The sequence below is a fragment of the Vombatus ursinus genome, unplaced genomic scaffold (assembly GCF_900497805.2).
Source record: "Vombatus ursinus unplaced genomic scaffold, bare-nosed wombat genome assembly UNPS02010769.1, whole genome shotgun sequence".
NCBI classification, from domain to species: domain Eukaryota; kingdom Metazoa; phylum Chordata; class Mammalia; order Diprotodontia; family Vombatidae; genus Vombatus; species Vombatus ursinus.
Window position 1 is genome coordinate 2,507,299 of NW_020950547.1, and position 27,947 is coordinate 2,535,245.

The following is a 27,947-nucleotide window of genomic DNA, read 5'->3' on the forward strand; positions in this document are numbered from 1 at the left end:
ATCACTGGTGGTTATGGCTCAATACCTAGCCTATATATGTTAAGTCCCATAAGTTTCTTATTCTACAAGCAGCCCAGGGTAGGCTAAGGTTCTCCTATTTTCATTCTAACCCCAGGGTTCCAGTGGTGATGAGCGAGCAATGGCAAAGGAATTAGCTGGAGTGCTCTGTGATGGCACTGAGGACACCGTGGCTGAAGGACAGGAGCCAGCAGCATTTTGGGACTCACTAGGAGGGAAAGTACCTTATGCCAATGACAAAAGGTGAATCTGAGGACAGAATTATCACCCTTCAACTCTTATACTAAACATGCAGGACTAACAAATAGCTCATCATATTGAGATTATATGATATTTTAGGTCCCATAAAGCTCCAAAATTACTTTTCAAGTAAGCTTGTTTTCATATAATGGACTTTACCTTGCAGACTTCAACAGGAAATCCTTGATGTCCAACCCCGTCTCTTTGAGTGTTCCAATAAGACTGGTCGTTTCATTATCACTGAGATCACAGATTTCATACAGGATGACCTGAACCCAAGTGATGTGATGCTCCTGGATACCTGGGACCAGGTAAGCAGCATCTATAGGGCCCAGAACAGATGACAAAGATTCATACACTCTGGCTCGTCTGCCCACAAGTCAGGAATAAACCACTTCAAAGGACAACAGGTCAATTGCCATAGTCAATGGGATAAGCTGCCCTTTTTGTATTCTTCTAAGGTGACAGAGAGCAGTAACATGCCTGGAAACTCAGCCTAATATCCTAGCAAATACGGTAATTTTTACAGGTTGCTCTACAAAAGTTATCTTACAGAAAGAACTTTTTTTCCACTAAAATTAACAGCAAGCCCTAAAATTTAAAAAAAAAAAAAAGAGAGAGAAGGACGAGCTAGAGAGTAGTCATAAAGTCAGTCTTCAAAGGCAGCCCACCATTCCTCTTCATTCAATTTATTTCATCTGTAAAACATAGCTACCCAACAGACTCTTTGATAAGTAATCCATGTGAGGAAAAGTTTCCCAAGGATACGAACTCCTGGAAAAAGGCCTATGTCATACAGATTTAAGAAGTAGTATAATACGATGGAAAGACCTATGGATTTGGTGATAGAGGATCCAAGTTAAAATTCCACTTCTGCGAAAACTTACTGCCTTATTTGTAAAATGAGGGTTTTGGACTTCATAACCTCTAAGGGACCATCCAGTTATAAACCTGTATTACATAATACATATTATATATATATTTTGATCCAGACCTGTGAATTCCATCCATGACGGAAATTTCTTCCACCAGTATAAACAGGCAACTGTCTGTAACTTATAGTCTTAGAAAGTTACCTGGGATACCAAGAGGTCTAGTGACTTACCTAGGGTCATTAGCTAAAATAAAGTCATTCTGACCTCAAGGCCAATCACTATTTATGCCACCATCTAAAACATAAAATATTAAATCTTTAACACCACAGGTATTCTTATGGATTGGTGCTGAAGCTAATGCCACAGAAAAAGAGGGAGCCTTCACTTCAGCCCAGGAGTACCTACACACTCACCCCAGTGGCCGGGAGACTGACACACCCATCCTGATTATCAAACAAGGGTTTGAGCCACCCATCTTTACAGGCTGGTTCTTGGCCTGGGACCCTCATATCTGGAGTGTAAGCAGCAAGGAAGCAAATGAACAAGAGAGCTACTGAGAATCTCCTGGGAGGATGTGGTCATTGGTTTCTATCCTACTTCTTATCTATCACAGCAACCAGTATATTCCCAAGGGCAGGCTCTATATATGCTTACAAGTTACTTACAAAACAACTAATTTCCTTATGTTGAATGCTATTTCTATACTAATGAAATGGAAATCATGTTAAGCAAAATCTTTCCCTGCAAATGGATGAAAATAAGGATTCTCCTCCTCTGACCCATGTGCTGTCTCTGAAAGAATATGTTCTGGGTGACAAATGACCTTTCCTTACAACCTCACCCTGTGTGTTCTATATTCCCACAGGAAGGCAAATCATATGAACAGTTAAAGGAAGAACTGGGAGACACTGCTGCAATTGTGAGAATCACTACTGTGAGTTGGACTTATTCTCAAAGATATCATAAAGGGAAAATGGCTCAAAGCCAGTCTAGGCCAGTCCATTTCTACCAGAAATAACATTTTCATTAGTTGTTTTTTTTTTTAATAGCTAGCAATTACATAGCACTTTAAGGTTTACAAGAGGCTTTTACAAATATTTTACCTTTACAACAACCCTGGGAGACAGGGTTCCTTTTTTGCAGATGAGGAAACTGAGGCTGACAAGGCTAAGTGACTTGCCCAGGGTAACAGCTTGTTAAGTGTTGAGGCTGGATTTGATCTCAGGCCTTCCTTACTCCAGGTCCAGTGATCTATCCACTGGGCCCCCTAGCAGCTTTTGTTGTATAATCCAACTAACACCCTAAGTTACTTATATCCGTTTAAAAGGATAAAAGACCACCAACAGGGTGGAATGATTTGCCACTAATATTTTAACTGTCAGGCTATGTGTTTTCAGAAGTAAATAGTCTGCCCCCCTATCTTTTACCCTCCCCAGTTCTCAAACTCATGTTACCAGACACTCCATTTAAAAATTATTCAAACTGCCTAGCACTCTGCTTTACAAACGTGAACAAACACCGTCACCGAGGCAATGACTTTCAGGTATGATGTCCTGATCATGAAAACAGCACACTGTAACAGTTACACACAGCACGCAGGAATATGCTGTTCTCTGAGTAGATTAAACCATACGGAAACAGTATGGACACGAGTCAAAGTGCCACAGCAAATGAAGTAATACCAGTATTTAGATGAGATTTAAAATCCCTGCATGCATGAAAAACTCCCCAGCTCTAAAATTTAGCAGATAATGTGATCTTCCAGGGGAGGGGTTAACAACAGGAGAGCATGGTTGTTGGGGCAACTGGAAAGCTGGCTGCTCTGCACAATCCTTTACTGTAAACACATGCAAATCTCTCTTTCTAGGACATGAATGGTACTTCCCTCTCTCTGAATGCTGGTGGCACTGAACAAAAATACTACCCTATAGAAGTGCTGCTGAAAAATCAGCAACATGAGCTACCTGAGGATGTAGACCCTGCCAAAAAAGAGGTCAGTACAGGATTTTCTTTCAGGTACAAAAAGGTCCTGCTCTCTGTAGTCTGGTTATTCCTACTGAGTATCTTTAATTGAGAAGAACCTCTAAACTGGAATTCCTATAATGCATACGATCTTGTAACCAGCTTCCTTTTTTGGGGGGGACGGGGGGGAGATGAGGCAACTGGGGTTAAGTGACTTGCCCTGAGTCACACTGCCAGTGAATTGTAATCAACTTCTTTAAAGAAGCTGGAGAACTCAAATTAGACTGGAAGCGTATTAGAATTATGTTTTCTCCACTTTATCCAATGTTTGTGGCTCATATATCATTTATAACCCATTTTATAGTTATATATACATATATATATATACACGCATACATACACACACATGTAATTGGCACAAAACTCACCATTCTGCTCAATGAGACAATATTCCACACTATGCCTACTTCTTCAGTCCAAAAATATGATCCCAGATTGCTAACCATTTACACCAAAAAGATAAAAAAAGTCTCAATTTTTTCCCCCAAGCTTAAGGGCATAAATTGTCATCTTTCTCCCTCCAGCACTTATAAAGGAGATATGTTATTCAAGCAAAATACTTTCCTTCTACACTAACATATGCCTGATCCTCCAGAACCTCTAGTTAGAAATGTTCTGTTTTATCTCTCCTAGAATTACCTCTCTGATGAAGACTTTGTTGCTGTATTTGGCATCCCAAGAGGAAAATTTGCCGCATTACCTGGCTGGAAACAGCTCAACCTGAAGAAAGAAAAGGGGCTTTTTTAAAGAATGGAAGCAAATGCCTATCTGCGGCAATACTAGAGAATAGATAGTGCCAATTACGAGGGAAGAATTTGTCTGTCTAGCACAATATACTTGGCTACTTAGAGAAGCAAGAGAGTTTTGCAAAGTGCAGCATGTTAGCTAGAATGAATCTTTGCCATTATTTAGTTGTTTAAATACATATAATAATTATCTGTTCTGACTTGCATGATCTGCATGAATTTAGAGAAACCAGAGCAGAAAAACAAAGACATTAAGTTAGGTAGTTCACACATAACTTGCCAATCCTAAAAAATTATCATAAGGACAATGGTTTAATGTTGGTGTTCAGACATAAGGTTTAGATATCAAGATCATTAATACCCCCCCCCAAAAAAAAGAATTCACAAGTCACTGAAATCTGTAGGCAGTTTTCATACACCTCCTGGTAGGTCCCAGACATCTTTTCAAATCAAGGCCCCTCTGTAAGAGGGAATGATATCAACATCCTCAATTGCTCATACAACAAGTACTGCATGAATTTCACATCTGTGGAAAGTTTTTGTACTGGGAAGTTTGGGAGAGTGGAAATGAGAATAGAGCAGTATCTATAGTAATAGAACAAAGTTTGTCCAATAACTAAGAAACAAAAACATCTTGGTCATGCCAAAAGATTCAAGCAAGAAAGAAACCATTTGGTGTTCATTTCAGTAACAAGTCCAACACCACATGGGTATGTGGACCACTAGAGACTTATCTTCAAAGTATGCCATAAACATCCACAAATGAGCCACATTTTCCAGTGAACTCTGTATTTTGAATCAGTTTCAGATGGAAAGGAGTCCTAAGTTTAACACAAATTACATTTTCATTAGTTTCTTATGACATAACTTCTACAAATACCTAAATCTGTAACCTTAGAGGCTGATGCAAATTATAAACAAAGGTAGCAAAATTGTTCTCCCATGTGTCCTTGACACAGCTGCCAAATTGCTTTTCCCAAAACACATATCTAATTTACATCACACCTCTACTCAAATTGCCTTTCATCTCTAAGGATAAAATACAAAAAGGTCTGCTGGTCATTGAAGATCCCATCAGGCTCCCACCCACCTTTCCAAATTTATTTTATAGTACTACTCCAAAAACATAAAGTTTCTTTAAACTAAACTGGCCTACTAGCTATTCTCCTAATTTGATGTGCTATCTCCCATCTCTCTGTCTTTTCCCAGATTTTCAGAGTTGTTTTCCTTTACAATAATCATTGTACAACTTGTCCTCTTGTTCTGCTTACTTCACTCCACACTGGTTCACACAAGTCTTTTAAGGTTTTTCTGAATCTGACAATCAGAGAAGAAAAGGTACTGCGATCTCCATCCCCACCTCTGCCACTTAGAATCCCTAGATTCCTTCAAGGCTTAACTCAGGGTACCATCTACTACAAGAAGGCTTTCCTGAGTCCCTACAGTCCCTAGCTGTTGGTACAGTTGTGATGCTACTTCATGTGTATTCACTATAGCTTTGGTCATCTTGGCCCAAAGTGTACTCCATACACCCCACCTCAACTCCCTCCCCCAGCAAAAGCTCTCTTAATTCAGGGATAGTTTCCTCTTTTTGTCTCTGTATCCTAAGCACCTAGTATACTGCCATGCACAAGGGCAGTTATGTTAGTGGAGGTGAATTAGGATAATTATGGGTGGAAGGAGAGGGCTCCGGCAGCCCATAAAAAGTTACCTGAGCTTAGGTGAACAGATTTAATGGGGTGAAGGAGAAAGAGCGTCTCAGTGTCCTTGGGATACTTCTGGTGAGGTTTCTCTAAGATATTTACTATTTAAATTTGCTTGGAGCCATTTACTGGAGCTAAAATGAATGGGAATGACCAGGGGGAAAAGCAGAATTAAAACACACAGGTCATGATTTCACTGAATACACAAGATAAGCAACTCCAAGTCAAAAGGCCTCACACATTCCCAATAAAGTGACTTGCTCTTTAACAGGCTCAGTCAGGGGCTGTCACCGACACAGTGAGTCAAATTCATGACATAAAAAGCTAAACCCACAACTTTTAAAACAAGGAAGACGGCGAGATTCTATAAGGAGGAAAGCATCTTTATTTAGAGCTACTGCATTGAATTACCTTTTCAGTTTTACCATAAACCCAGAGAGAAACAGCTCACATGTATTGCTGAACCAATGATCAAACCAACCCCCTCAAGACATCGAGTGGCTCAGTTAATAATATTTTAAGGTCCAGAATGTCTGCAGAATCTATTCTGTTTTTGCTGCCCCTGAATCTTCTCCACATTCAAACCTCAAAAAATCTACCACAGACACACCCTGGGGCTTTACATACTGTCCCAACGTGATGCTAGGGTCCAGCAAATAAGGCTGGGCGAGCATCTTTGTTTCCTCTTCTCCACCAGGCTCATCTTCCATTGAGCCTACAGACAAAGGAGCCATTCCTACAACGTGCTGACCAAGCCGTCGGCCAAGGTCTTCAAGATTGGATTTCTCTTCAGATGTCTGGCAGATGACTAGTGCGCCATATTTCCCAAGCACCATGTTACCAAGGGAGGGACTGTGCACTGCTCCATGTACATAGGAACCAATGTAGAATCCATTTGGTACAGTCACCCATGCAGCTCGCTTAAGAGTCAAGTTTTCTCCCAGTTTGCCTGCAGAAAAACAAAACTTGAGCAGAGCTATCATAATCATCATGTGCACAGAAGCTGTCTCTGCATGTTTTGCACAGATGGCCATCCATGCCTGGAATGTGCTCCCCTTACTTCTGTCTAGAAGAATCCTTGGCCTTCTCTAAGTCTTTTCTGAAATTACCACCCTCCCCTACACTAATGGGGCTCTTTCCCTCTTGAAATCACCTTTGGTGTAACAGTACATCATTAACAAGAGAGAATGAGACCAGGCACCTTTCACAACTATAGCTAGGAGAAATTTTCACCAAAAAATAGAAGATTGATCAACGGAGATAAAATGGGCAACTTTGATGACATAAAACTAAAGAGATTTTACGCAAAATCAATACAGTGAGAATTAGAAGGGAAGCAGTTGGCTGGGGCAAAATCTTTGTAACAAATTTCTCTAATAAAGGTCTGATATCTAAAACATAAAGAACTAATACAAATATGTAATAATGACCCATAAAAGGTAGGTCAGTCATAAGAAAGTAATAATTCTCAAAATAAGAAATATAAGCAAGCAACAACTATATCTAAATATAAGTAGATTAGAGCAACTCAGTGTACCATCTCACCTCTATCAGATTAATGAAAAATGACAAAAAAGGAAAGACAATTGTTAATGGAGCTACAAAACAGGCACACAACAGTGTTGGGGGAACTGGAATTGGTCATACCATTCTGGAAAGCAATATGGAACTAAACTATGACTTCTGACCTAGAGATATCATTACTATACATATACTTCAAAGAGATCAAAGAAAGGGAAAGAACACATAGCTACAAAAATATTTATAGAAGCATTTTTGTGGTTGTAAAGAGCTGGAAACGAGGTGGAAGCTCATTAATTGGAGAATGCCTGAACAAATGATAGTACGTGAATGTAATAGAATATTGTGCATTAACAGAAATGCCAAAAGGTGCATATTTAGAGAAATCTGAAAAAGAATTATAAGAACTGATGCTCAGTGAAATAAACAGAGCAGGGGAATAATTTATACAATGATTATGACACCATAAAGGAAAACAACCTGGAAACACTAAGAACCCTGATTAATGCAAGCACCAATAACAACACCAGAAGATTAAGGATACTAGCTTCCCCTCTTAGCAGAGAGGCAATGGACCAGGGGTGTTGAATGAGACATAAAATTTTCGGATATGCCCAATGTGGGAATTTTTCTTGCTTGTTTATACTTATTTCTTATAAGGAAGGGATTTCATGGAGAAAAGGGAGTTGTTGGGGGGGAAGAAGAGTGATAATGATGCAAAAAAAGAGATTATCAATTAAACATTTTTAAAATACACAGAACAGAGCAGCAGGAAGGAAAAAAAAAGATAACTGAGTCAGTGTACTACCATGTTAAATATAACAGATACTTAAAAAATAACTATATAATTAAGAGTCAGTTTCATACAGTTTTCCTTTTCCTCTTTTTACGTGGATATGTTCATGTTGAAGATTGTTGAGTTCTTAATTAAAAAAAAAATCTTAAAGCCCAATTCAAATAGTACTATTGATAGAAGGTCTTTCCTGCCACTCCTAATCTCCCCCCTCCCCATTGGCATTATTGCTCTTCTCCTCTTGAAATAACTTGGAATGGGAGAAAATAAGATAAGATATTTTCAAAACTATGGTTAAAGGAAGAAGAATTCTTAATTAAACAAAAGATAGTCAAGATTATCATAAAAGACAATAGACAATTTTTACTACATAAAATTTAAAAGGTTCTGAACAAATAAAATTAATGAAGAATTAGAAAAGAAACAATGGAATAGGGAAAATACATGTATAAATATTACCTAAGAGTCATAACCAAAATATATAGGGAAGTGACACAAATACATAATAACAAAAGCAATTCCCTAATACAGGTGTTAACAAATTGCAGCCCATTGGCAAAATCTAGCCCGCCCCATTTCTGTACAGCCAGCTAGCCAAGGACAGTTTTTATGTTTTTTAAAGAATGTTTTATTGTATTATATATTTGTGTTGTATTTTAAAATGTTCTTGGCTCTCTGGCTCAGGGGGCAGGGAGTGGGTGCTGATTTGGCCTGCAGGCCATAATCTGGTGATTCCTGCCTTGTCTAGTAAGATAAGTGGCCAAAAGATAGAAACAACTCGCACAAGAACTACAAACAATAGATGAACATATGAAAATATGCTGCAAATCACTAACAGCAAAAGAAAAGCAAATGAAAATAACCAAAATTTCACCTTACACTATACAAATTGACAAAAATAACAAAAGAGGGGAAACAGTAAATGTTGGGGAGCCTGTGGGTCTAATACAGGTACACTGATCCACTGCTGGTAGTTATGAAGTGATCTAAACATTTTGGACATAAATTTGAAACTCTGCAAGAAAAATAACTAAACTGTCCTTACCCTTTGATACAGTGAACACAATCCTAGATATAGACCCCAACAAAAAGTCTAATAATTGTTAAATAAATGATTATACAACCAAATATTCACACCAGCAATCTCTGCAGTAGCAAAGAACTTGAAACAAAGATGGTGCACAACATTTGTGACTGACTGAAAAATCTAGGCTATATAAAAGTAATGGGGAAATGTTGTGCAGTTAAAAATGTTAAATATGAGGAACTCAAGAGAATCATGGAAAGATATGAACGAACAGACACAGAGCAAAGTAAGCAGAACCAAAAGAATAAACATACAACCAGGTAAACAAACAAAAAAATCCCCAAAAGGATGTCAAATTGTGAATAACTAAAAAACTAATGAATAGCCTAAAGAACAGATGATGATCTGAAGGAACAGTTTTCAAATGACTATGACAAAAGAACAAATAGCATTCACGTACAATTTTTAAAAAATTTTTAAATGAAGTTCATAACCATGTACTTTGTGTTTACTTATACGTGTACATATTTCATGTCCCCCAGTAGAACATAAGCCCCTTAAGAGCAAGAACAATTTCTTTTCGGTCTTGGCTTTTCTAGCATAGTCAGAGCTTTGTTCAGAGTAGGAACTTAGTAAATATTAACTGAATGGATATGCCACAGAAAAACTGGCAAGACTTATATGAACTGTTGCAATGTGAAGGAAGAAAAGACAGGAGAATATTATACACAATAACAGCAATATTTTAACAATGATCAATTGTGAAAGACTTAGCTATTCTGATCAATACAATGATCCCAGACAATTCCAAAAGACCAACAATGAAAAATGCTATCTTCAGAGAGAGAACTAACGAACTCTGAATGCAGCATGACATGGATTTTTTCCCACTTTATTTTTCTTGCCTTTTTTTTTGGCAACATGGCTAATATGGAAATATGTTTTACATGACTTCACATGTATATTAGGTATCATATTGCTTGTCTCCTCAATGGGCAGGGGAGGAGCTGGAGGGAGAGAATTTGGAACTCAAAATTTTCAAAAATGTATGTCAAAAATAAATAATTTTTTTAAAAAATATGAACAGATATGCCACTTTAGACAGACAAAATCTCAAAGTGATATGACAGGGCAGAGCAAAAATCCCAAACTTCATTTTACCCAACAGTTTAAATATGTATTCTCCCACAAAAAAATACTTTTTCCCAGAGTTATTCACAAGCAGCAAAATTTACCTGGAGTTTCCCTTTTTATCAGTACTACCATCTAAAGAAGAAACAAAAGAGCCAAACGGGCAGGGGAGAAGAGGATGGAACAGTAAAGAGATGTAAATAATTAGCTCTGATTTACTCAAGGGAACAGAAACATACATAAATATATACCCCAGACAGTTATATCTTAACGGTATAAAAAAGAGATGTCCAAAAAAAAAGATATCCAGAAATGAAAACTAATTTTGAAAACAATTCAAGAAATCTTAATAGTTACAGTAATTCCCCAGAAAAAAACCAAGGCTAAAACACCCAGATTCTTCCAAAATTACTTAACAAACCCCCTATACTTCTTTGTAACCTGGTTCTTCATCTATGAGTCACTAATAGTTTGCAGACAGTGTGAGATGATCTGGTAAAAAGGACCATCCTCATTGTCAGGAACTTTAGAGGAGCCCCTGGTTTCCAGCATCCCACAACCATCCTCCCCCTCCCCCTACTCCCCACAAGGGGAATGCAAGTTAAATCAAAATTCCCCTCACCACCACAGCAATCCACTTCGGGCAAGTTCACTAGAAAGGTTCCCACAACTCCCTAACCAATCAGTCTTTCCTTGAAAAGAAACATGATGCCCAAACAACTAGACAGTCAAATGCCTATGGATTCACATGTGTAGAAGCCTGAATAGCTTATAATCCTACTCCTATTACTATGATTTTGGTGCTTTGAGAAATTATCATCAGACTTTTGGGGGTTTTTTTGGCTAAGCAATGGGGTTAAATGACTTGCCCAGGGTCACAGCTAGTAAGTGTCAAGTGTCTGAGGCCAGATTTGAACTCAAGTCCTCCTGACTCCAGGGCTGGGTGCCTTATCCACTGTGCCACCTAGCTACCCTTATCATCAGATTTTTAAAAAATAAGCCTGCCTAGTAGGAACCACTTCTTGATTTCTATTCTCAGCTTCGGTCTAGGGTCTCCTGCTAGTACTCACCAATAAATAATGTCAACTGGTCCTTGAGAGAGTCTTCTCTGTTAGGTCCAGCTCTAAGCTGAGAGAGCTCAGCTGTCTCTAGAAAACCCTGAATAAACACAGAAAGGAAAGAAAGATCAATTTGCATAACACCAAGCTTACCTGAACAACACTAATCTCTTCCAAATAAAGCAACTTAAGCTTTGTTAAGTGTAAATTTATACTAATACCATTTTCTCTGTTATATTGGTAATATTAGACATTTATAACATTTTTTATATACATCCTATTCCACCACTAATGCCAGTCCCTTTAGAATATGAACTCTGCCTCTCAGGGAGGATTCTAGCTATTTTCAGAGTTCAAAAGGACCTCAAAAATCACTTAGGTCAATCCCACCATTTTATAAAAGGAAACGTGCCAAGAGAGGTGGAGTTCGGCCATACCTGACTCTTGGTTCACATTCTTCTGCCTATGCTACACAGTCTTATGAAATCCCACCATTCTCTACATAAAGTAAATGTTTTTAGATTCCATTAAATAACATTTTATTCCGTGTCTCTGCTCATGAGACAATCTGAGGGACAAAAAAGTGGTGTGGGTAATTGTTTTGTCAGCTGGACAAAAACATACTAAAATTGTGTCTTTTCTAGTCTGACCATCTTGTAATGCCTTTCTCTTGTCATTTCAGAGGCAGAGTCTGGGTTGAGCTGTGTGCTCCGGTGGACTCTATACCCAAACTCACCTTGCTGTATGTGGAGAGCTGTTCCCTCACACTCTGACAGTACAGCATGGTTCCAAGGGCCACTTGTTGGACCAGTTGTTGAAATTTTAAATTTCTAGAAACAAAATCTGTCTCACAGTTCACCTGTGGGCAAAAATTCATGATGTAAACAATGGTTTAGTGGCAAACTCATAAAAAAGAGAAAGGTTTATTTAGTACAACCCAAAGTAAGGCTAGGTTGTGTTTCAGACATAATTGCATCTTTCAAACTGCCATTATTAATTTCGCCAGTAGAAGACCAGAAAAGTGTCTTTTGCCAGGATGGATTATGCAACATATGCCAGTTTAGAAGGTCTTTTCAGAACATTGCCAGTGATGCCTTAACTGTGGGTTTATTACCAACCTGGACCTTCTCCCCTTAATTGCATTTCCTGTCCTCTGTTCTAGACTATTAGCTAATTTGTCCACTCCTTTCTCTTTTTCTGATCCTTTATCCACAATGACACCTAAACTACTTTCCATGTCTATTACCTCTCTCCACCAGCTAATCTACAAAATTTCTAACCTCTTCAGGACACCCTTCAAGATTAGACAAACAAGATTCCTATCTACCTTGAAATTAACCATTCAAACATTTAAGAAGCACCTGCTAAGTACGTGAAAACCACTAAAGTCCTAATCAGAATGTGGCATGGAAGTAACGCTAAGATCTTGAAGGCTGTGCCAGTGGGAGAAAAGCTCTGCAAGGTCCTACCAAGCTGGAAAGGTTTCAAGTCCAGGCCAGAGACGTCTGTTATTTGTCTGTTGTCCAAGGACCAAACTAGCTAAATTTGGACCAGACTGGCTGAAGGGCAATGAATTTTTTAGCTGAAACATGTCCCAAACACAATTTGCTAAGTTACAGAGAAGCTGTGTCTAGCATCAGGAGAAGGACAGCAACAATGATGAAGGTAAAGGTGTGGAACACTGAAGTTATGGGCAAGGAATTACCCTTAATACCAGGAATATAAAGATGAAGTTAATCATGTGTCTTCACTCAAGGACTTACACCCTAGGCAACAGAGGAAATGAGGGCTAGGAAAAGAGACTAGACCTATGATTTCCCTGGCACATGGAACTCCCAAGTGAGAAATTCCCTCCACGTAAGCAGGCCAACATCTTCTCTGCAACTTACTGTCTCAAGCAAGTTGTCCAAGATCACAAAGCCAGTCTGAGTCAGAAGTGGGACCTGAATTCCCCCCTCATGGCTCCAAGACTAGCTCTCTATTACACAATACTGCCTCTCAGAGGTGAAGAGACAAACACAAATTAGAATAAAAGTGCATGGGAGAGGTACAAAATAGAATGAGAGAAACAAGATGGGCCTCTCTTCGACACTCCTTTGTGTATTTTCATATAAAATGATCTATCACTGAGACCATGTCTACTGATTACTTTTGATTACACTGCCTACTCAGTTTCATTATATTTTAAACAGCTCTTCTAGAGTTTATCATTTTTTCCATCCAAAATATCTAGTACAAGTATGGTAAAATAGTTGAGGACTAACAACTATTCCTGGAAACTGCTACATGTGAGGGAGGGACTCACCTCCACCATTACAGCTGAATTGCCTTCTCGTAACAATCCAATCAGCCCTTCCTTAGTTTTTCTTCCCTGAAGTTTAGTAGCTTTGCTCCATCCTTCCTTCTGGGCCTGCTTATGTAGCCAAGCTTCTGCCTGCACATTATAGGAGAAAACAAACAGAAAAACAGCATTTCAGACATAGAATTCTGGAGCTGCAAGATTCTAAATGTTTCCCTGTCTTCAATTTCTGCTTCCTCTGAACCCCAAATCATTTAATAAAATGCTAATCTGGAGTGTAAGACAAAAAACAAGTCTTGTAACAATGGGTCTCTGAGACAAAGGGGCTTCGTTTCCTGCTTCTAAATAGCTGAATACAGTTACAGCTCTGTAACAGCTAAGGCAAAATATTCAGAATAATAGCAAATGATATTTATTATATAGTACCATCCTGTATTATCTGCTTTACAAACTTAGAGAAAAGCATGTATTTGGCCAATACAGAAATACATTATGCATGACTTCATATGTATAATTGATATAATGATTGCCCTTCTCAATAGGTGGCTGGTGGGGGGGCACCCGGGGCTGAAGGCAGGGAATGTGGAGCTCAAAAAAACTTTTTGAATGAATGTTAAAAATAAAGGTGTTTCCCTACACCCCCCCTTCCTCCCCACTGCACACAAGAAAAGTATGTATTATGATCATTTTGCAGATGAGAAAACAGGATCAGGGAAGTTAAATGAGTCTTCTACAGCTGACCATCAAGACATGTACATTAAGAGTATGTGAGTCCAAGTTCAAGCTTCCTCCTACCACATCCCAAAAGAATTTACCACTTGAGAGGCACAAGGGTGTCTTCCTCCTAGGAAATGTGGGACTAGCAGTAGTCCTGAACTCAATTCCTCCCAAACTAAGGCAGCATAGGTTTTGCCTCTTATAGTGAATAAAGCATTAGATTTGGAGTCAGGAAGATCACTTAAATCCTGCCCTTAATCCCTTACTGGGTGAACCAGTCAAGTCACAACCTTAGTTTCCTCCTTTATACCTCTCAGGATTGTTGTAAGGTTCAAATGAGGTAATGTGTATAAAACCCTTTGCACACTTCAGAGTGCTATATACGTGTTAGCTCTTACAGTTTTTACTGTAGTTGTCTCCCTGATGTGAATACCAGCACAGTGCCCAGAACATAGTAGCTACTTAATAAATGTTGACTAACTGCCTGATTGAATGAATGAGAGTTATGATTCAATGACACTTTTGCTGTAAAACAAATCCATTTGTTAAATTAGCTTAAATCCTGATTAAACACCATTAAGGTGAAAACAAGGGTACAAGAGATCTTTAACCTACAGTTCTTAAACTTTCAAAATGTTGACAAAATACAATTAAGTTCCTTTAGAATCTTACGTATTTTACTTCATGCATTTAAAAACATTCATCTGAGAAGGGGTCCACTGGCTTAACCTTTCATTCATTCAATAAGCATTTATCAAGCTATGTGTCAGGCACTACACTAAGCAACGGGGGTACATAAGGAGAGGAAAGACAGTCCCTGCCCTCAAGGAGCTTACAACCCAATAAATTCACAGGACAGTCACAGGGGTCAAAACAAGTTAAGAACCTCTTCTCCGGAATTAGAGGACCCGAGTTCAGATCCAGCCTGGCCTCTTCCTATCTGTGTGACCTTGAACAAATCAACTTAACTCCATCTAAGTGTCCATGTAAGTGGATGTCAGTTGAAGTTCAATTAACGGGGCCTCAGTTTCCTTCCCGGTCCTCAGAGGAGGGGACAGCTCCAGGCCTCCCTCACCTGGGCCAGATCGCCACCACAAGCGTCCAGCGCTTTCTTGCAGTTGGTGAAGGAGTAGCCAGTCTTACGCCTCAGTTTCTTCAGGTGCTCCTTGCTGGACGAAGCCTCGGACCCCACGCCTCCCGCGTGGAAGGGGCGGGACCCCAGGGGCACCTGGGGGGGGACAGGCATGAGGTGAGGGGGGGCAGTGGGAGGGAGGTGAGAAAAGAGGAGGGGAGGCAGGAGGAGAGAAGGCAACGAGGAAAAGCAGGGGGGAGCAGCCTGGGGGAGGGGAAGGTGGCGAGGAGAGGGCGGGGGAAAGCAGCCGAGGTGGGGGGAGGGAAGGCTGAAAGTGGGGAGGGAGCAGGGGGGGCGAGCAGCCTGGGGGGGGGAAGGGAGGCTGGAGGTGAGGAGGAGGCAGGGGGCGAGCAGCCTGCGGGAGAGGCTGGAGATGAGGCGGGGACCAGAAGAACGCAGCCTGGGGAGCAGAGGAGACGTGCGAAGGAGGAGGCGGGGAAGAGAGCTGGGCCGCCCCGGGCTCCAGGGAGGACTCGAGCTCCGCCACTACATCCCCTTACCGGCCGGCTCCGGGGCCCCAAGTGCTGAAAAAGGCGCAGCGACCGAAAGAAGGACATGATTTTTTTTCCGGCCAGTGCAGCAGCAACTCGCCTACCCCAGCACGCACGCGCGCGAGAAGCCCGGGGGAAGTGGAGGGATAGAGACGAGGAATCTACGGAGCGGCGGCTGGGACAAACTCACGGTGCCGGCCCTAAACTAGCGACCCCTTAAGGACAGCGCCACCTGTCGGCCAGAGGGTCTCTGGCTCGTTGGGCATTCAAGGGGAATGGAACGTAGAGCAAGGATTGGTCACAGCTGGAAAGAGGATGCGTCGTGTCATCGAGACAACTCTACAGCAATGGCCAGATGCAGTAGTACGCCAAGGCTACCTCCAGTGAAAGGGTGGGGAATGCTGGGGGCAGGAATAATACCTCACATTCATGCAACACTTAAAACACTTGGCTCACAATGCCCCCCGCCCCCAGTTAGTTAGGCGGAACAAAGTCACTCCCATCTTATAGATGAGTAAACTGAAGTTTAGAGTTTCCTTTTTACATAACAGATCCAGAGACTGAGCTTCTTAAGAGCAAAGACTGTCTTTTTGCCTTTCTGTGTATCCCCAGCGTTTAGCACAGTGCCTGGCACATGGTAGGCACCTAAAAAAAAATGCTTTCCAAGTCCAGTACTCTTTCCCCTAAACCATTCAACCTCTTTTAGAAAGCAATAGGCTGTACCCTAACTCCCCTCACTCCTAAAATGGGAAGCTTAATCTGCTTAGGTACTCCATTCCCCTGTGTTCCTGAGTATAAAACAGGTAGTCTGAAATTCTTTTTCTTCCAAAGCTTAAAAACATAAACTTTAACCTCAGACACTTGACACATACTAGCCGTGTGACCCTGGTAAGTCACTTAACCCCAACTGCCTCAGAAAAAAAAAAAAACAAAAGCAAAACAAAAAACAAAACAAAAAAAAAGAGATCCATTGCATCTGCTTTGAATAAAATAATTAATAAAAACATAAACTTTAGCGCCTTAGATACATTAGATACTTTTCATGATCTTCTCTTTCCTAAAAAAGAAAAGAAAAACAAAACAATAACAAAGACAAAAACAAAACAGAATTGAGAACATGCCTGCCACCAGGGTAAGCGCATGAATGAATGAGCATTTATTAATTGGTTACTATGTTCAAAGCACCAAGCTAAGTGCTGGGGATACAAATAGAAAAGCAAGAAAGTCCCTACTTGCTGTGGGAGAGACAGAGTCAGAGGCAATTACTCTGCTGACAACCCACAATATTCCATCCTTCAGGTCAGTTTCCCTACTCAGCCCCCACCTCTAAGAACAGGAGCTGGGAGCCTTCGTTTTGACAACCCATCAGGGCTTTTGTGAGGGAGTGTCTGGGGCTTCCAATAAAACGATGCCCGGTATCAGTCTAGAAGAAATGCCAAAGTTAGTAGGATGGGGAGAAAAGAATCCAAGAAAGCAAGGAAATGAAAGCATGGAACACCTCGCCCAGGATCCAGGAATCAGCCATGTTTGGTCATTATGCATGGGTCTCTATATGCTAATACTCTTCACCTCTTTCCAATACCAAGAAGAGGACTGATCAGAGGAATGTGTGTGGTCAGAAGCGAGGAAGAACTGGATGTGGAGGCACAGGGGAGCCTTCAGCCTCCCCTGTGTGTAACCCTATATATGTTAATGTTCTCTTCCTCATCCCGCTGTGCCAGCTCCAGCTGAAAATGCTGGGGTAACATATCGTAAAAAAAACTCTCCGTCCTGTGCTCTTCCCTCATCTTGGAGGCCAGATAGATGGTGCCATTCGGTCCACAGAGATGTTTTAGGGTGCCCAGGAGCAGTGGAAAGGTGGGCTCCAGATACACGATATCAGCCCCTAACACCAAGTCATAGTCTTCAGGAAACACACCCTGGTCTAGCCCCCAGGCCAAAGCTCGGACCTGTGCCCGGCCACCAACTGGTATGTTAGCTTGAACATTTCCCTGAATCTGCTCCAGGGCCAGAGGCAGGTCAGTGATGGTGACGTCTCCCCCTGAAAGAGAGAGAACAGAAGAAAAGTGAGGTCTAGGGACCAGCTAAAGGATCATCATTCAGAAATGTCTAGAAAAATTCCAGTTCTCAGCACCTTCAGAAAAGCGATTCCTTATTGCCTTGCAAAATTCAACATATGTATGGCAGATGGGAGCACTGATAAAGCACTTTAAAAATTGCAAAGGTACTTCGTATATATCATTTTTGATCCTCAAAACAACTCTCTGAGGTAGGTGCTATTATTATTCCCATTTTACAGATGAGAGACCTGAGGCAAACTGAGGTTAAGTGACTTGCCCAAGTCACACAGCTAGTAAGTGTCTGAGGCAGGATTCAAAGGCAGATCTTCCAGACTCCAAGTCCAGAATTCTCTCCACCATATCACCTGGTTATCTTAAATCACTGTGCTAGATACTGAGGAAACAAAGGTGGAAAAAAAATTAAAATACAGTCCTTGTCTTCAAGGAATTTAGAGTCTATTGGGGGGGAGTTGATATATATGTATGTAAAAGGCAGAATTCAACAAGGACAAAATGATGTCTTTCTAACATAAACTCAGCCAGAAATTCAAGTATTCCCAAACTGTATCTCAGCAACCTCATCTTTCAGTACTGTAAAAAAATGGAACTCTAACCAAGTCAATTTTCTCTATTTACCCCTTATTTAATGTGTGTATTTGACTGAGAATGGCCTCTTCCCCACCACACCTTTCAGTCTTATCACCAACTGCCCAGAAGAGTATATACCTATATTAAAAAGGAATGGGTTGAAAAAAGTAGTTGGAGGAAGGATACAGTAATGGTGGAGTACAGAAATTGTTAATAGCAGTTCCCTGTAAAGTAATTGATTATTAAAGGGGGTGAGGAGAGAGAAGGATATTCCAACTGGGAGGGAAAGAGCATTTAACAATAGTATATAAGGATATACTTCCTGCCTAATGCCTAACAGGATACCTGGCACATAATAGATAATAAATTATTGTTGATTGATTGTTCATCCCAACTCTTGACTTCATATTTGGGGACTTCAACATGAATGTTGATGTCCTTTTGAGCATGGTAATCTCCCAAATCATTAGCCTCCTTAACACCCATACTCTTCATCTTCACTCCCCTTCATACACACCACAGGAAGGGTCAAACAAATGTATTAAAACTCCCTGACTCTGAACTTCCAACTTCCTATTTTCTTTCTTTTGTTGGTTTGGGTTGGTTTTTTTTTTTTAGAGGCAATCAGGGGTTAAGTGACTTGCCCAGAGTCACATAGCTAGTAAGTGTCTGAGGCCAGATTTGAACTCAGGTCCTCCTGACTCCAGGGCTGGTGTTCTAATCCACTGTACCACCTAGCTGACCCCCGCAACTTCCTATTTTCAGACTCCTATCTTTCCATCTCTTGTTCTGAGTCGCTCCTCTAATACCTAGCCTTTGTGCTCATCATGACTTGTTGTCCCTCCTCTACCACTACCACCACTCACTGCATCTTTATCCTCTTAATCCATCATCCTGACTTCAATTTCCTTACTTTTTCATCACATTGTCTAGTACAAGGTAAATAAATGCTAGATGACTGAACGATTCAACCCCAAGTTTGACCACTTCAACTGTATATCATCTAATCTAGAATCCTTTGTCTTCTTGTCCTTTCATTGGTTATATGGTGCCAAAACCAATATATAAGGGATTACTTCTACCATCCTTCTCCATTTACACTCACCAGCTACTGAATATTTCTATGAAACATCACGGGAAAATACTGACTAGGTTTCCTACAAGCTTACGTCATCAAATCCTTCACTTACTTAGTAAACTGGAATGGCTCCTCCCTATTTCTTCTAACCTCCAAGATAGTTGTTAACAGGGGAGTTTTCTAGCAACACAGTTTCTAAACTTCTATCTTGACATACCTCATGCCTGATCAACCCTTTCCTATTGACTGCCTCTACAAAGTGCTTAGCTCAGAACCTGGAACATATTAGGCACTATGTCAATGCTTATTCCCTTCTCCTTCCTTTCACTTGGATTTTTACAGCTTCTATTTCTTCAGCTCCAGGATTCTTCTGCTCCTCCAGTCAGAAGCTCAGGTCCTGACTTTTAAAGATGACCTTGAGACTTGGCCTATCATTCTTCATCTTATCCAATCTGATTCACTTGAGTGATAAATGGAACTTCATAAAGGGAACACTTGACCTCCATTTTGGCCCCTGCTCTGTGACTAAGAACTGAGTTTTCAAGAACTATTCATTCTCTCTCATAAGTATAAACAAAATTACTGCAAAAGAAATACAAGGCATTGGGGGAGGAGGCACTAGCAGCTGGGGAGATCAGGAAGGATTTCATTCAGGTGGACTTTGCTGAGTTTTGAAGAAAACTTGTTTCTAAGAAGCAGAGGTGAGAAGGGAATGAATTTTAGGCTTGGGAGATTGTGATAGCTTTGAATGACAAACAAAAGAAACTATCTTTGAGCTTAGAAGAAATAAGAAAGAGCCATTCCAGTTCATTAAGTAAGGGGATGACAAGATCAAATCTTTGCTTGAAGAAAATAACTGACAGTTTTGTGGAGGATGAATTGGAGAGGGGAGAGACTTGAAGCAAGGAAACCAATTAGAAGGTTATTGCAACAATTCGGATAACAAGGGTTTGAACTAGGGTGGTAGCCATATGAATAGAGAAAAGAGGACAGATTCAAGAGATGTTGTGGAGATATCCCCATCCTCAAAAAAAAAAAATCATCCATCTCTACTAGTTATCATCCTAGATCTCTCTTCCTTTTCATGGCTAAACTCCTTGAGAAAGCCATCTACCATCAGTGATTCCACTTTCTTCTCACTCTCTTCTTAACTCTCAGCATGCTGGCTTCCTACCTTATCATTCAATTGAAAGTGCTCTGTACAAAGTTAATAATTTCTTAATCACTAAATCCCATAGCCTTTTTTCAATCTTCATCCTTCATGACCTCTCTGCAACCTTTGACACTGTTAATCACTCTTTTCTTTCTTTTAAGTTTTTGTGACATTATTCTATCCTGGTTCTCCTATCTGTCTGACTTCTCCTCCGTGTCCTTTGCTGGATCTTCATCCAGACTTTACAGTCCCTCTAACTTTGGATGTCCAGCAAGGCTCTGTCCTAGACCCTCTTTTCTTCTCCCTCTATACCTTTTCATTTGGCAATCTCATCAGCTCCCATGAATTCAATTATCATCTCTGTACAGATGATTCTGAGATCTATTTATTCTAGCCCTAAACTCTCTCTTCTACTCCAGTCTCAAATCTTCCAATTTAATATATCCAAAATTGAACTCATTATCTTTACCTCCCCCAAACTTCCCCTCTTCCTATCTTCCCTAATTTGTGTCATCCTCAGCTTCTAACTCTCTCTGACCCCTTTCCCTTGCCATATCCAATCAGTTGTCAGGTCCCTCAATTCTTCATCCCTTGTGTATGCCCCCTTCTCTTCTCTGATGCTGAAACCACTCTAGTACAGGCCTTCATCATTTCACACCTTAACTACTGTAATAACCTTCCAGTTGGTCTCCCTACCTCAACTTTCTCCCTACTCCACTCTATCCTCCACTCAGCTGTCATTCCTAGCCTCCTTCATGTCTCAGCTAAAATCTCACCTTCTGGAAGAAGCCCTTCCTAGTCTCTTCCCTTAATGCTACTGCCATTCTGCTGAGATTATCTTCAATTTATCCTCGATATATCTTGTTTGTACATAGTTGATTACATGTCGCCTCTCACATTAGACTGTGAGCTCCTTGAGGACAGGGACTACAGCTGCCTTTCCCTGTATCCCCAGCACAGTGCCTGACACATGGTAGTTGATTAATAAATGCTTGTTGACCTTTGATAGAAACAACAATATTTGATTAGATGTGTGGCTCGAGGGGGAGTAGAGAATGAGGATAGCACTGAAGCTAGGAAACAGATTAGAAGCCAGATTTACAAGGGGTTTAGAAGTGAGGGAGAAGAGAGGAAGTGGAGACAATGAATGCATTCAGTTTTTTGAGGAGAGATGTAGGTCAGTGGCTTGAGATGGTAAAGTCTGTTGATTTTTTTTTAAGTTTGGGAAAGATTTGAGTATGTTTGTAGATAGCAGCCAAAGAATCAGTATATCAGGAGAAACTGAAGACTATAAAGAGAAAGGATGCTTGCAGGAGCAAGTTGCTAGAGAAAATGGTAGGACGTTGTCAGTACATGTAGGAGAGATGGCCATTGTGAGAAAAGCCTACATCAGAGAAAAACCTCCCTATCGGAGACTGGAGTAAAGGAGAAGAGAACAAGGCATGATGGCAAAAGCTTTTTTGAATTGTAGAAATGAGGAGAAAAGGGAGTTCATAAGGAACAGCCTTAATTCTCTCAGTAAATTTTGAGATGAAACTCTCAGCTGAGACACAGGGAAGAGATGTTATGTGGCAGGACTGAAGAGAAAAGAGAAGGTTTTGGGGCAGCTAGGTAGCACAGTGGATAGAGCACCCACCCTGGATTCAGAAGGACCTGAGTTCAAATCTGGCCTCAGACTCATAACACTTACTAGCTGTGTGAGCCTGGGCAAATCACTTAACCCCACTGCCTAACCCAAAAAAAAAAAGAGAAGGTTTGGAACGGATGCCATGAGAAGAATGGAGAATCAGTCAGGGAGGAGTAAAAGGTTTACTTGCTGCAAGGAAGGCCCAATTAAAATTAAATAACATGAATTTTAATGGACTCAAGTCAAGACGATCTCCTGACAAATGGAGACAAATGGTGGTGGTAGTCCAGGATTGGGTTTGACAAGGCTAGGGCAACACATACTAACTTCTTGTTAGAACTGTCTTAACTATTATTTCATGAACAAACATTATAAAGTTAATTTTACAAGGCATGAGTCTAAAAAGGGACCTTAAAGATAGATGGCTTGAGAGATGCCAAAGACATTGTTTTCCTGTCATGTATGGAAAGTTAAGAAAGACAGAGACAAAGATGGGGAGGCCTTCTTTCTTGAGGGAACTGTTTTAACATTTATCTTGTAACCAGGATGAAGAAAATGCTTGGGGAAAAGACTTTATTTGGAACATTGAGTAAATGAATGAATGAAAAAGTATTTCTTTTGTTTGTTTTTTTGTGAGGCAATTGGGTTAAGTGACTTGCCCAGGGTCACACAGCTAAGTAAGTGTTATATGTCTGAGGCCGGATTTGAACTCAGGTCCTCCTGGCTTCAAGGCCAGTGCTCGATCCACTGCACCACCTAGCTGCCCCATGAAAAAGTATTTCTTAAGAATTTAGTATGTGTTCCTCTTTCTGGTGGTTCCTCCTATTAGTTCTAATTCTTACTTACAACATCACTAATGTGAAAATATGTTTAATAGAAATGTATATGTATAGCCTCTATCAGATTGCGTGCTATCTTGGGGAGGGAGGTGGGAAAGGAGGGGGAGAAAAATTTAAAATTCAAAAGCTTATGGAAGTGATTGTTGATAATTCAAAATAAATTAATTAAAAAAAAAGAATTTAACATGTGAGGGGCAGCTAGATGATACAGCGAATAAAGCACTGGCCCTGGATTCAGGAGGACCTGAGTTCAAATCTGGCCTCAGACATTTGATATTTGATATTAGCTGTGTGACCTTGGACAAATCACTTAACCCAATTGCCTCTGGAAAAAAAAAAGGAAAGAAAAAAAGAACTTAGTATGTTCCAAACACCATAAGGATGCAAAAGCAAAGACTGCAAACTAAATGGTAGAACTGTGTTTCCAGAAGTAAGAAGTCATTTGTAGTTACAGTGATATTTGGAGTGGGCTCTGGCTATGATCATTCTCACAGCTAAAATACTGTAAGTGATTATATTAGTTTTATTATTTATTCCATTGTTAATAAATTAGATATTCAGTAATTTTAATATTTATTTAAGCCTAGGAGATTAAAGTTTTTAATTTAAAGAGATAAGAGTAACTACTATTAGGAAAAGATGTTTTTCCAATTTATTAAATAATATTTGATAAACTGGTAGGGGCTCTGAGATTACTTGATATGATGGGAAATATGTTGAAATTTTATTAAAGAGAAAATATGCCAGGAGATACTATCTGGCAGCCAAGATGGTGGCTGAAGGGAAAATTAAATGGAGGGAAAAGAAATAGACCAGGGACAGCAAAACAGTGGAAGATAGGGTGAGCAGTTCCTCATCTGCAAAGTATCATGTTGGACAAGTGGCCAGCTGCTTGTTTCAAACCAAGCCCTTCAAGAGTGGCAAGAGGGGCAGCTAGGTGGCACAGTGAATAGAGCTCTGGCCTTGGAGTCAGAAGGACCTGAGTTCAAATCCAGCCTCAGACACTTAACACTTACTAGCTGTGTGACCCTGGGCAAATCATTTCACCCCAATCACTTCACCAAAAAAAAAAAAAAAGGGTGGCAAGAGCCACCTGGTGTCTCTGTTTAGCTCCTCATCTATACAGGTACAGTAACCCATCTATGTGGCTGCTAGAGATCCAGTTCCTTTTACAGGCTAACAGTAAGAAGAGAAAACATAATAAAGATGAAATTGCATTCCACAGTCAAAGAACTTTTGCTTCTATTTAACAATTATAGTGAGGGAGCTCTCTGATGCAGATAAAAGGTTGGCAAACAGAGAAAGTGCCTTGGTATCTGCTGATCTTGAAGAGGAAGAAGGAGAAAAAATGCAAGTTAAACAAATGAAGAAAAGGAAAATTTCTCAAGCCAATAATAACGGCAAAACAGCAGATGGTAAAATACTTGATAATTCAAACTATTCATTTGAGGCAAATAAAAAAAAGATTCGTGTCAATGAGACAGAGGAAAGAATAAAAAATAAAACAACTGTATTTGTGGGAAATTTACCTGTCATCTGTAAAAAAAAAAAAAATGAACTGAAGTAATTTTTTAAAGAGTATTGACAAACAGAATGTGTACAATTCTGTTCTTTGATTCCAGAAAAAAAGTACTTTATCCAAAAAAATTGCTGCAATAAAATGTGCAGTTCACCCTGAACGGAAGAGTATTAATGGTTATGTTATTTTTAAGGAAGAAAGTGCTGCTGAAAAGGCACTGAAAAGAAATGGTGCTCAGATTGTAGAGGGATTTCCCATCAGAGTTGAATTTATATCTGACACTCCTTTGAGAGGCAACAGGTCAGTATTTATGGGAAACCTCCCTTACAAAATTGAAGAAGCTGCTATTCAAGAGCACTTCTCCGACTGGAATTGTTTTAGCAGTAAAAATTGTGAGAAACAAAGTCACTGGAGTTGGCAAAGGCTATGTGTTCTTTGAGAATACTGATCCTGTACAATATGCTTTGAAATTAAACAACTCTGAACTCATGGGAAGAAAACTATGATCAAACTTTATGTTAATAATAAAAAGGTTAAACCACCACATATTCCAGGCAAAGTTTTGGAGAATTCCACTAAATTTAAGCACAAACTTAATTTCCTCTTAAAGACACAGGATAACATTCTCAAAATACATTTGCTGGAGAAAAAGCTAATCCCTTGAAAAAAAAATGGCAAAAAAAAGTGGAAAAAATAAAATGTGCATGGAAAAACAGAAATAGAGAGTCAGTCTGAGACTTATCTACTTGTTGGATAATTTACTAATAAAGCTGTGTTCTATGAGACAGACAGACAGGCAGACAGAGAGATCGGAATGAAAAGATTAAAAGTGGGGACAAGCTGAGTAGCAGGCTGAGAGGTGATTTACAAATCACAAATTTACAAAGTTACAAATCATAAAATTACAAAGTTGGTGACTATGTAACTTTGTTACACAGGGAAGTTGTTCTCCTAAACCTAGATACACTGAAGAAAAAGAAAAAAAAAACAAACCCAGAGCCTGTATATTATAAATTCCTTCTCCTCCCCTACTCTAAACCTCAAAATCTCTCATCATCTCCCATCCTCTCTTCCTTTGCATCAGTTACTAACAAAGAAGAGGCCCTTCATGGGGCAGCTAGGTGCCGCAGTGGATAGAGCACCTGCCCTGAAGTCTGGAGGACCTTAGTTCAAATCCAGCCTCAGACCAAACACTTGATACTTCCTAGCTGTGTGACCCCGGGCAAGTCGTTTAACCCCAATTGCTTTAAAAAAAAAAAAGAGGCCCTTCTTGCCAGGGCAGCCCCTCTACTTACATTCTTGATCTTATTCTCTCCTGTTTACTCTAGGTACTTCCCTGCTCTAGCCTTTCTTCCCCCTTCAATATCCCCTTATCTACATAGGCTCCTTCCCTGAAAGGTCTCCCTTATCCTAAAATAATAATAATAAAAAAAAGGAACAACAAATCTTCATTTGAGCCTGCCATCCCCTCAAGCCAATAACCTTTACCTTTTTTTTTTCTCCCTTCTGGAGCCAAACTCTAATACATCATGGGATTCCATTTTTTCACCTCCCACTTACTTCTCAATCCTCAGTAATGAGGCTTCCCACTCTGCTACTTAATTTAAACTTCTCTCTCCAAGATTACAAGTGATTGCTTAAATTCTAAATTCGTTTACCTTTTTTCAGTCCACATTCTACTTAGCCTCTTTCAGAAGCTTTTGACATTGCGAACCACGAGGAGTCCCCAGGAAAACATGCCTTATGTCATATTATATAACATTTTCAGGACGGTATAGAAAGGCAGAAAGGCTGGGGTTCCCCCCCCCCCTTTCTTTGTATCCCTAGAGCTTAGCACAGTGCCTGGCACATAGTCGGCACCTAATAAATACTTAATGACTTGAAATAACTAGTATTGGTTGGTGGACTGGCCTTTTGAGTCAGTCGGACTGAAACAGTTGTGTAACCACAGGTAAATCACTTAACCTTTCAGTGTTTCAGATAGCTCTCTAAAACTATAAATTAAAGACCAGCTTACAAGCTGCATTAGTGAAGGGACCTCCCACAATGGGAAGTCCCTAAACTGATGGAATCACTGATTGGACTCCTTCATCCTTGGGGGGGGAGGAGACAGGATAGAGTGGCTCACAATACAGAGCTGGATAAATTAACTCAGATCCTTTCAAATTGTGAGATCTATGATTCCAGCTCACCTACCTTGCAAAGCTGCCAGAATGCCCACGATACCAGTCCCAGCGCCCAGCTCAATCACCTTCTTGCCTCGGAAGTCGAGATTTTTCCTCTCGAAGTAACTGCATAGGCTCAGCGCCTATAGGGGGGAGGGGGAGGGAGGAAGAGAGATTTTGGGAAGAGAAAGCAGGTCGTTGCCTAATTACAGAGGAAACCCTTCCTCTGCCCGAACTAGAAGATCCAGAGTGGGGTAGAGAAATAAAAACACCGCAGACCCGTTGCTTCCCTCCCCTACTCTCCTCTCCCTCTGCTGACCACCCAGTACACCCCGGGAGTCCTCACCGCTTCCCACACAGGCGCAGCCACCCCAAGCCGAGCCCCGAAGCTCTGTCTGATGCTCAGCACATGACCGCAAAAGTGGAACTGAGTCTCTTCTGTGTAAGAATCAGCGAAGAGCCCGTCCTCCTGAGGGAACACGGTCTCCAACTCCAGTTCGGAGTCTGACTCCGACATCCCGGACAAAATGCCTCGGGGAGTCAAGCACCAGCCCAGAGGGACTCCTCTGGACGCCGGCCAAGCTCTAAAAGAAGGGGTGGCTTCCACGTGGCCAGGCAGGAGTGAGACCCTGCTGCCTCCTACTAGGAGGAAGGGGAGGTCAGACCCCTGGCACCCCCAGCCTACTAGGTTCCTGTACTCTCGGGAGGCGGAACGAAGTAGAAGAGGTCTGGCCGCCAGCCCAAGCTCCTCCTACCCTACTTCCTCGAACTCTAGACTACCATCTGCGACTGGCCCAGACACCTGAGACCCGGGAATGGTTAATGCTATGCTACGTGGCAGGGCGGGGGAGGTGTCCTAGTCCTCTCCAGACAGTGGAGTTGTGGTTGTGACAGTAAAAAGAACACTCAGGGGTCTCATACAATTCCCGACCCTGGCATCTTACTGGCTCTGTGACTTCGGGCAAGTCACTGAACCTTTCTGGACCTCAGTTTTCCCAACTGTAAAATGGGAAAATTGGACTAGATGCAAGGGTCCTTAATTTTGGGGGTGTCCTGGACCCCTTCGGCAGTCTGGTGAAGCCTATAGACCTCTTCCTTTTCAGAATCATGTTTTAAAGTGCATAAAATACATAGGATTAAAAGGA

The 27,947-nt window shown here is 40.7% G+C and overlaps 3 protein-coding genes and 1 pseudogene across 3 annotated transcripts in view; 2 read left to right on the forward strand and 2 right to left on the reverse strand.

Annotated features, from left to right (window-relative positions):
* The window catches only part of AVIL (advillin), a 28,915-nt gene extending 24,863 nt beyond the window's left edge, over nucleotides 1–4,052 (forward strand). The window contains exons 15-20 of the mRNA XM_027855123.1: nucleotides 116–261; nucleotides 425–569; nucleotides 1,463–1,651; nucleotides 1,999–2,067; nucleotides 3,001–3,126; nucleotides 3,789–4,052. Of these exons, the coding sequence (XP_027710924.1) occupies nucleotides 116–261; nucleotides 425–569; nucleotides 1,463–1,651; nucleotides 1,999–2,067; nucleotides 3,001–3,126; nucleotides 3,789–3,902 (789 nt within the window). The 3' untranslated portion in view covers nucleotides 3,903–4,052. The remainder of the gene's footprint in view (nucleotides 1–115; nucleotides 262–424; nucleotides 570–1,462; nucleotides 1,652–1,998; nucleotides 2,068–3,000; nucleotides 3,127–3,788) is intronic.
* Nucleotides 4,053–5,966: 1,914 nt separating this feature from the next.
* TSFM (Ts translation elongation factor, mitochondrial) lies at nucleotides 5,967–16,651 on the reverse strand. The gene is made up of 6 exons (XM_027854926.1): nucleotides 15,783–16,651; nucleotides 15,226–15,378; nucleotides 13,440–13,568; nucleotides 11,871–11,993; nucleotides 11,147–11,234; nucleotides 5,967–6,553 (listed from the first exon to the last, which is right to left on the reverse strand). The coding sequence occupies exons 1-6, from the start codon at nucleotides 15,837–15,839 to the stop codon at nucleotides 6,147–6,149; spliced, it is 957 nt and encodes a 318-aa protein (XP_027710727.1). The 5' UTR covers nucleotides 15,840–16,651; the 3' UTR covers nucleotides 5,967–6,146.
* Nucleotides 16,652–16,882: 231 nt separating this feature from the next.
* EEF1AKMT3 (EEF1A lysine methyltransferase 3) lies at nucleotides 16,883–27,667 on the reverse strand. The gene is made up of 3 exons (XM_027855037.1): nucleotides 27,149–27,667; nucleotides 26,834–26,945; nucleotides 16,883–17,814 (listed from the first exon to the last, which is right to left on the reverse strand). Exons 1-3 carry the CDS (start codon nucleotides 27,317–27,319, stop codon nucleotides 17,432–17,434), a joined length of 666 nt encoding a protein of 221 aa, XP_027710838.1. The 5' UTR covers nucleotides 27,320–27,667; the 3' UTR covers nucleotides 16,883–17,431.
* Nucleotides 24,261–25,315, forward strand: LOC114037923 (annotated as a pseudogene).
* Nucleotides 27,668–27,947: the final 280 nt, after the last annotated feature.

What these genes read in the sequence shown, in the direction of transcription:
- TSFM (XM_027854926.1), bottom strand. Translation starts at nt 15,839, where the DNA reads ATGTCCTTCTTTCGGTCGCTGCGCCTTTTTCAGCACTTGGGGCCCCGG. An exon ending in TGGGGCCCCGGAGCCGGCCG is followed by an intron (nt 15,379 to 15,782) that starts GTAAGGGGATGT and finishes GTCCCCCCCCAG; the next exon opens with GTGCCCCTGGGGTCCCGCCC. An exon ending in AGCTCTCCACATACAGCAAG is followed by an intron (nt 11,235 to 11,870) that starts GTGAGTTTGGGT and finishes GTGTTTATTCAG; the next exon opens with GGTTTTCTAGAGACAGCTGA.
- EEF1AKMT3 (XM_027855037.1), bottom strand. Translation starts at nt 27,319, where the DNA reads ATGTCGGAGTCAGACTCCGAACTGGAGTTGGAGACCGTGTTCCCTCAG. An exon ending in CTGCGCCTGTGTGGGAAGCG is followed by an intron (nt 26,946 to 27,148) that starts GTGAGGACTCCC and finishes TCCCCCCTATAG; the next exon opens with GCGCTGAGCCTATGCAGTTA. An exon ending in CATTCTGGCAGCTTTGCAAG is followed by an intron (nt 17,815 to 26,833) that starts GTAGGTGAGCTG and finishes TCTCTCTTTCAG; the next exon opens with GGGGAGACGTCACCATCACT.